The following is a 9,178-nucleotide window of genomic DNA, read 5'->3' as shown; positions in this document are numbered from 1 at the left end:
CAGTTTCTTGTTCTATGTTAAAATCAACTCATTTTTTATGGCTTTGAGTCAAAGAAAGACTGAGGACTTCCAAGAAAACAAGATACTGCTAAAGAAATTGGTGGATCACCGCATGCTTTCTTATTCAGCACTCACATCTACTATAATGAAAGTTTGACTTCAACTCAGTTATCACGCCCTCTTGTGTCAATCCACTGACATAACCGTTCACACCTCAAAAACAGTATTGAACACATCAGAAGTTTTTTGTTTGTTTTTTGTTTTTTTTTTAACTTGAATGTTCCGGTGTCAGCCACTTCCAGTTATTTTAACAACACAAAAAAACACTGTTATGCGGCTTGATATTGCAAAATATTTGTGATATTTCAATTCATTATCGTAAACAAATTGCACTTCTAGTTATTTTTCCTATAGAGTGCAACAAATGGATTCCAGAAGTAAAATGGCAGAACTCTTTAGCACCCGCCTAATCCCATTAAGTACTGTGAATGACTTAGAGACACCCTATAAACTACTTAAATATTTGTACACTGTAAAAAAAAAAAAAAAAAAAAAAAAAATTGTTGGTTAACTTAAAAAAAGTAAGTTACCTGGTTGCCTTAATTTTGAGTTAGTTTAAATTAAAATTTGAGTTAACACAATGAAGGCAATTGGTTTAATCAACAAAATAAATATTGTGTTATCTGAACAACATTAAGTTGATTTGACAAAAGAAAAAAAATGTTAAATGATAAATCATGATTTTTTTTTTTTTTTTTTTTTTTTTTTTTTTTGTGTATATACTCAAGCATATTTTGCAATATACACAATCAATTGTAGTTCTTTCTCATTAAAGTCGCCAAGCACAGTCTTGTACCTTTGTCTTTTTGTCAGATTTTTAAATACTTTTGCTTCAAGTTTCCAGTGCTATGAATCACATGGTAGCTGGTTGGTTTGGCCGATGGTTTAAGTCCTTAGCAAAAACTTTTTAAAAATCCCTATGGGGAAAATGATTGGGAAAAAAATTCAAGAACCAAGACACTGTTGCACTCAACGGCTGCTATTGAATCAGAAGTCTCACACTTTCACAGAAAACAGCTTCTGCATTGAAAATAAGGTGGATAGGGGTTTCCTGAGGAAAAAAAAAAAAAAAAAAAAAACACCATAATTTCACTTTCAGCAAATGATTCATGGTGTGAATCCTTCATTCTCCTCCTGGAGTATTGCGAGATAACACATTTTAAACAAGTCATTGTGTTAACATCAAACTTTAGCAATCCTTTATTGAGGAGAACAGATCATATTCACTGTTTGCTACTGAAACATCACAACATCATACTGGGGACGTTCATTACATGGGCTTGTCGGGTGGTTAGAGAGAACCAAGAGAGAAATAGAGGAAGGACGTGAGAGCAAGAGAATTTGATCACACTCTCCAAAACACACGGGACAGTAGTTTCCCCCTCCGGCGAAACCCTCTCTTCTTAAGCCAACAGGAATAAATAAAATACTTTGTCTCAATTATTCTATGCATCAATAATTGTTGATATACACAACGCAAATGAATGTCCTTGAGCACTCACAGCACAAAATATATCTCTTTACCATCTCAAAACTGGAAACGGACTCGATCTATTTATCTTAAAATGAAGCTTTCCAGCATATGGCTACAAATTATGTGTACCAGAAGAGGGGAAAACTGCAAAAATATATATACATACATAAACAACCATCTCATAAAATTCAATTACACACTCATTTTAAAGCTACACACCAGAGCAGGTGAAGTCAATGAATAAACAACAAAATAAAGGGAGGAAGAAAAGAAGGCCTCCAGAGCATGTCTGTGTCAGATGTATGGACAGGGCAGAAAAAAAAAAAAAAAAAACCTTACATGTCAAGTAAATGGAGTAAGAACGTGAATGTATACGATGAAGCTAATCAAACGATAAATGCACATATGAAAGTGTTACGCATGAGCATGTACAAATGGGTGCGTGAAGGTATATGTAATGTGTATCAGTGTGAATAAGGGGTACATTCATCCATAGCCAACTGTCCTGTAAGTACACCCTTACAGCATGGTTCACCTTTTACAGGCACGGTTCAAAAACAATCCTACATTAAAGGATAAAAAAAAAAAAAAAAAAAAAAAAATCAGAACCACTCATAATGAATATTCAAGTACCTATCAGCCAGTCTGAGGAGAGAGCGTCCCCTCCCACTCTTTCACTCTGCTGTTAAAGGAGAAAAAAATATATATATAGCTATATACACATACATATTTCTGCAGTTTCACTTTAGAAATACTCTAACTACCTTCTCATAGTATCTCTTTCATATAGTTTTTTAGTATTTTTGTTTTTCATAATCAAATGTGAGTGCAATCAAACAATACCAATTACGTCATATAATCTGTAATAAAAAAAAAAATTAAAAATGCTGAGTCAAAATGAAAGAGGGGGAAACTATTTTAAATTCAACTATTTTGTTAGAGAAAACCACAAACCAGAAGGCAAGCTGATGGGAGAAACTCGGTGGGGAGAGCTAGGGACAAAGAGTACGGAGCAGAAGAAGAGGAGTTCAGTTTTTATGTAATGTCTCTGGGGCGACTATAAGGAAGTCACCGTGACAAGTTCCTCCAAATAAAGTTCTGGGTTTGCCATAATCTCCTGCTGTCAAAATGAGTGTCCTTTTTTTTCTTTTTTTTAAATTTTCGTGTTTAACAGCAAGCACCAAAATGAATGACACAAGAAGAAAGTCGCCTATGCCCCAAAAGAGAAAAAGAAAAATCCAGATACAACAGATACATTACATTTCTGTGGCTGCTGTCCAGCTAGTCGGGTAGAGCCTGTAAGAGTCGCGGGGTTAAAATAGAGGGCGGCAGAAACGGTGAACAAGAGATCATGCCTCCAAAAAGCTGCACATGCGTGGTGTGAAGAGGTTAAAAGAGAGCCGCGTCTGAACGAGGGTCCCTGTCCCTCTCAGAGCCCGCTGGCCCTGCCCTCCTCCAGCTGAGTTCAGAGTTCATGCCTCCAAATTAGCATCCAGCAACTTTTGCTCAAGCAGTCTCGTCACTGCTCATAATCGACACGGATTTCAGGAGGGAGGGGGGATGGGGAAGTAAAAATAAATCTCTCTACCATACATTGCAGTTCTAAAAAAAAAAAAAAAAAAGAAAAAAAAAAAAAAAAACTAACATTTTTGTAGTTTTCTCATCTTTAAAAACAAGCGTATGTATTCCCAGACTCGTCGTTTAACATTTCCTATGACGCTCTCCGAATCGAAACCAAAAAAAGTGTGTGAGCAAGGGTTTTCTTGTGTGAATTGAGGACATTCTCGTGTGGATTCAGAAGCCGTCGGCTGCTCGGGCTACCAGGGGTCGTCTAGGTCACCTCCACTCTGCGACAAGGAGAAAACAAGAAAGGGAAAGAAATGAGCAAACGGAGAAAAATTAAAAGGGTAGAGCACTCACTAGTGAGAATCGGGGAAGTAAAAGAAACAGAATGAAACGTGTTAGGGTGTGAAAGACAAGAACAGGAGAGAAAGGAAGACTTATTAATTGTTTAATAATTCCACGTAACGGAAACACATTTACCCACTAACTACGTAGTTTTATGTACTTCTGATAGAAAATACATTACCGTTCAAAAGTTTCAGGTCAGTATGTTTTTCTTTCCGTTTTTTTAAAATAATACTTTTATCGTAAGGATGCATTAAACTGATCAAAAGTAACAGTAAAGACATTTATAACATTACAAAAGATTTCTATTTCAAATGTATGCTGTTTTTTGGAAATTTCTATTCATCAAAAAAAGTTTCAAATCTGTTTCCAAAACAAATAAATAAATAAAATAAAAACAAATGTTTCTTTAGCACCAAATTGGCATATTAGAATGTTTTCTGAAGGATCATGTGACACTTAACACTGGAGTAATGGCTGCTGAAAATTCAGATTTGCAATCACAGGAATAAATTACATTTTAAAATACAGTTGAATAGAAAACATGTTCACAAAATTACTGTTTGATGAAATAAATGCACCCTAGTTGAATATAAGACATTTCTTTCAACACATTAAAAATTTTTACAGACCCCAAAAACTTTTGAACAGTAAGTGTTGTTGCCTTCAAACCTGCAGGTAACAACCCAATGTAGGCAGAAAACAAAACAAAAACAGCATACAACTAAAATAATAGTAGGATTTATTCATAAAAAATAAAAAAAATCTCAATAAACATAATACACTTAATAAGAAAAAAAAAAAGCTAATGAAAAATTACAAACAAAATGGGTGGGAAAAAAACCCGCAAATTTTTTTCTCTTTTATGATTTAAAGATGCATTTCCATCTGAAAAGAAAACTAATTTTCCCCAGCCTGAAAACTGATTAATGCACATTTGAAGCTCACTTACCTCAAGCCTCAAACTTCCACTGAGCTCATGAGTACAAACATTAGCCATATGGGAGTACATACGAAATATCGGAGTATGAATGATAGTTAATAGCGCATAAGTCGTTACAAGAGCCATAAAAAGCATTCATAAGACCGTATCAACTGTATTCTGTGTGACGTGTCATCTCACAGAATGAGAAATGACTCCACTAAAGTAATGACATTTAATAATGGCAGCCAAGACAGATATCAATAGTTGAATTTGATTTATTTTGTTCAAAGAACTTCAGCGTGAAACAAAACAAATGTAAACCTTTGCCCTGGAAATACTGCTCTATGGACAATTAAGTAAAAGCTCTTCGATACTGCTGAGGGGGTATATTAGTAACATGAGTTTAATATAACAACGGCAGCATTATGCATGCACTTACTCTAACTGTTAAGAAGATTACACAGTTTGTATTATGCATTAACTTCCAAATCAACAAAGTAATCAGCTTCAAATGGCTTGATAAATCAGCCAAAGAAAAACAACACAAAAGCAGTTAGGAACAGATTTCTTGTGATATGACACAAACCATGTGGACAGAATTTAGATTGCTTTCCAAAAACCTGGGTCATAAGAATAAGATGTGCAATAAGAAGCCCTGTGCAAATACTGCAGAGTACAGACATTCATAAATGATCATGTAGCAGCGTTGCCTAATGTGTAGATTGCAGTATGTTCTCCTATGTAATGCAGTCTGTATTGTCCCCTTTAACAAATGCCTTTTACAATGCAAATGTAAAGTGATTGAATAGAACAGCACAACAGAAGAAATGAGAGTTCGCAAGAACATATGATTGTGTAAGCTTCTGTAATCTCATATGGTCCATGCTTATAAAGCCAGTGCATTTCCATTTTGTGCTTTTTCCCTCAAGGACACACCTGGATAGTAAAATTAACTGTGAACACTCAAAGAGCAGACACAGGACAATCATATTCAAGAGGTCAGCTCAAATTATAAATCGATTATGGAAGAGATATAGAGAGAGAGGAAGATATATATACACACACAGTATTAGAGTTCCCTTTTAAATGGTGAAAGAATTGCTTTTGATCAGTTAATCATCTCTCATAATCGCATTTCAAACATTTGATTCACACACAAACACACACACAAGCACACTACATAAAGAGAACAAATCAAGCTGTACCTGATGTTTACTACAGTACGTTAATATCCTATAACTATGATCAACCACGAGACAACCCAGGATAAGGAGTACACATGCATCGCATGGCACGAGAGCAAACAGTTTTGTGTATTCTTGGCACAGCCCAGATTGCCCACTTAAACCATTCCCACTCCAAACTACTTACATGGGTAAACTCTTTGGGTGTGAAACGGTCATGGTCAAATCATTCAGGCGTGTGTGACAGTATTCAAATCTCATTAAAAGGACAGATCACCCAAAAATGAAAACTCATCATTTACTCACCTTCAAGTCATTATAAACCTGCATGACTTTCTTCTGCAGAAAGATATTTCTAAGAATGTTTTTCATCTATGCAATGAAAGCCACTGATACCAAAACATGACTCATTATGTGGACAAAAAAACAAAACAAAAAAAAAAAAATCAAAAGAAATCCAAACAAATCACTAAACAAAAACACTAAACAAAAACAAAAACACTAAGCAAAAACACTAAACAAAAACTCTAAACAACAAAAACAAAACACTAAACAAAACTAAAAACTAAACAGACAATTTTCCAAAATATTTTCTTTTGTGTTCCATAGAACAAAGTCATACTGGTTAGGAATGACATGAGTGTGTCTAAGTGACAGAATTTTTTTAACGTTTGGGTGAACTATCCTTTCAACCCTTCAATAGATTACACATCCAGGTCTCATTTTAAAAACACTAGGCTAAGTGCAGAGATACAAGAAAGTGCTTACTGCAGACAGAGCTGGGATATGCCAAGGTTAACCTCACTTGCAGTTGCAGAGCAGGTTTTTAGTGATTAGAATTTTGCGCAAAACTTCCTCTGTATGCGACTTTTACTGTGTGCAGAGCTTCACTACACCAACCAAACAAAAACACCCAAAGTGTTATTACAAATCCATAAAGACAACCAAAAACCTGCACTGAAACTGCTCTAAGGAGGAACATTGCCAAAAGCAACCTAGCAATCTGGGGAAAAGGGTTTGATATAGCAGGGCTGGGTTTAGTGGGTCCTAATTAGGGTCATGCAGTGGGGGCGTCAGAGATCTTGTCCAGAGATGGCGACGTGGCAGCTTCGTCCTGTCCCTCCTCAGAACCGAGGGGTTCAGTGGCCGGGGACGGTGGGGGTGAGCGAGGTTCCTCCTGGGGGTCGGTCCGTGACGTGGCACCCGTCCCACAGGACAGCCGGTAAGTGGAGAGCGCCTGCTCCAGCACTTGGCGGTATTCGCCCCGGTGACTGAGCCGGAACTGTCGCAGCGCCTCCAGCAGTTGGGCGGCGGCGGAGCTGCCTTCTTCTTCGTCCTCACCGCCGGCTGCTCCTCCCTGGCTGTCCTGGTGCAAGACGCCAGTGTCAGTGGACAGAGCAGGTTAAGAGACCCCGCTTAGAGCGGGCCACCTGCCCATGACCTTACATTGCCCTTTCATTTAGAAAGAAGCACGCTTGAGGAGCGACAAAATAAGCTGTAAGTGGTGGCGAATGTGTGTTCGTCTGTGTGTGCGCGCGAATGTACAAAAGATGCAGGAGCTTGTCAACACTTGTATCTTCTCACAAGTCTTAGGAGCAATAAACTCGCTGAAGTAGCATTACCAAGATGCGGACACACAAATACAAACCGTTACAGAGTGGCACAAGCACAGACGGACAAACAAAGCCAAGGCCTGCAAAAAAGCCTTGCATTTACATCTTAAATGCAGAGGCACTGCTCTTAAAGATAGTGGAGTTTGGATCTTTAATCTGCCCTATATATAGAGCTATCTCTGAGTACCAGTTACACTTGCCTAAGTAGGACATTTGCTAATCACTTACTAAATGTATCATTTCTCAAATGATCAAGGGAGTAAATGTATGCATAAAAGAGGTAGCGTCAGCAAGTCAAAATATTTGCAGGTGTGATGCATTAAAAGATGATGAGTAAATGGATGGACTCAAGTCTAAGCAAGAAGACTCAAGTGACCTTTTGTTTTTAATTCTTATACGAACAAAAAAGTAAGGAAAACACTCACCCCATCTTCTTCTCTGTGTGGGTTTAGCCTGTTGTAAACGGCTTCAATTACACTACGTCTGGAAGAGAAAAGAGACAGAACTCTAAAAACTCAAAGGAAGACACTGCTGAGAAAAGATTATTTGGTCCACAGCACAACCTTAGATGTTTAAATTTAGCATATATCACTTTCTATACACATTATAAAGGAGAGTAATAAAAGGACTTTCCTATATATTCCTACACATTACCTGATATTCCGTTAACACTTTACAATAAGGTTCATTTGTTAACATTAAATGTATTAACTAACATGAACTAACCATGAGCAATACATTTGTTAACATTAGTTAATAAAAATACAGCTGTTCATAGTTTGTTCATGTTAGTTCACAGTGCATTAACTAATGTTAACAAATACAACTCTTGATTTTAATAATGTCCAATTCATTATTAGTTTATGTTAACTAATGTTAACTAATTAACTTTATTTTAAAGTGTTACCGATATTCATTTTACAGTTGTGTTCTCACACCAAGAATGAATATCTTTAATTTTCACATGAATATAATTTGATATACAGCAATATCATAAAATATTATAATTTTCACATGTAATATGTAATTAATACACAATTCACAATACACAGTGGATGATACCAGTAGGCCTATAATTATTTTCATGTTATGGACAATAGGTCAAATTAAAACTCTATACTACTGCATCTAAATCAATGAGAAAAAAAAAAAAAAAACTAAACTCAATCATTTTGAATGATACAAGTGAGGTATCACAACATTACCATTAGTCTAAAATATGTTTACAATAAGAGAAATGGATAATCATGTAGACATTTCTCAAGATTAAAGAGTTCATCTAAATGTAAAAAAAAAAGAAAAAAAAAAAAAAAAGAGCATGCACAATTAATCAATATCCAATATTGAATCAATATGACCAGTATCAACAGATGGGGGGGTTAATCTTGGACCAAAATCACGCATCCCCTAAGGTCAAGTCACACTATGATTTCTACTATGATATCATATCAATAATAATATTGTACCGTCAAGTGTCTGCTGATTCCCACCCCTAATACAATAATAGGGCAGTTACAAAATGGCTTTGATCAGCAGAAACTGACAAATGTTACTTAATTTTGGATTCGTACTTGCTAGCGAGACCACCTCCAGGTGGCAGGTTGGGGATACTCTCAGGGCGTAGGTTGTGCATGATGTGGCTTAGATCTGGGATGCCTTCCTCCCCTGACTTCTCCATGATTTCTGCAGAGGGAGACAATTATATTACAAATGTGGGATAATGGAAGAGTGTGCAAATGGAAGCCTGGAGCATTTCTTCCACCTTGACTACTGCTGTGAAAATGGTGTAGGCATTGGATCAGTCATCCCACTTATAGACACAGTGTGAAAAAAAAAAAAAAAAACATCCAGCTGGAGAAAGAACGCCAAACTGATTTCATCACAGCTGTCCTGACTACATATCTAGTGGAAAATACAATCATTTTTTTCAGAATTAATATATTCCCCATCCAGGAAAGATCCTACGAGCCTCCAGACAGTTCAGAACATGCCAGGATGTTGAAAGAATAAACAG

The 9,178-nt window shown here is 36.5% G+C and overlaps 1 protein-coding gene across 5 annotated transcripts in view; it reads right to left on the bottom strand.

The window, feature by feature from the left end:
• Positions 1-1,236: 1,236 nt before the first annotated feature.
• The window catches only part of ppm1bb (protein phosphatase, Mg2+/Mn2+ dependent, 1Bb), a 28,403-nt gene continuing 20,461 nt past the window's right edge, over positions 1,237-9,178 (bottom strand). For 2 of the 5 annotated variants that reach the window (XM_048169832.1, XM_048169831.1), the window contains 3 exons: positions 8,736-8,847; positions 7,590-7,647; positions 4,625-6,917 (listed from right to left, as the gene is read on the bottom strand). In XM_048169832.1, coding sequence (XP_048025789.1) covers positions 6,609-6,917; positions 7,590-7,647; positions 8,736-8,847 — 479 coding nt within the window. In that variant the 3' untranslated portion in view covers positions 4,625-6,608. Of the gene's footprint in view, positions 3,454-4,624; positions 6,918-7,589; positions 7,648-8,735; positions 8,848-9,178 lie in introns of those variants that run through there. The other 3 variants (XM_048169835.1, XM_048169833.1, XM_048169834.1) reach the window with 3 other exon arrangements.

Source organism: Megalobrama amblycephala, linkage group LG20 (genome assembly GCF_018812025.1).
Source record: "Megalobrama amblycephala isolate DHTTF-2021 linkage group LG20, ASM1881202v1, whole genome shotgun sequence".
In the NCBI taxonomy this organism is placed as follows: domain Eukaryota; kingdom Metazoa; phylum Chordata; class Actinopteri; order Cypriniformes; family Xenocyprididae; genus Megalobrama; species Megalobrama amblycephala.
This window is presented reverse-complemented; position numbering and strand designations above follow the sequence as displayed.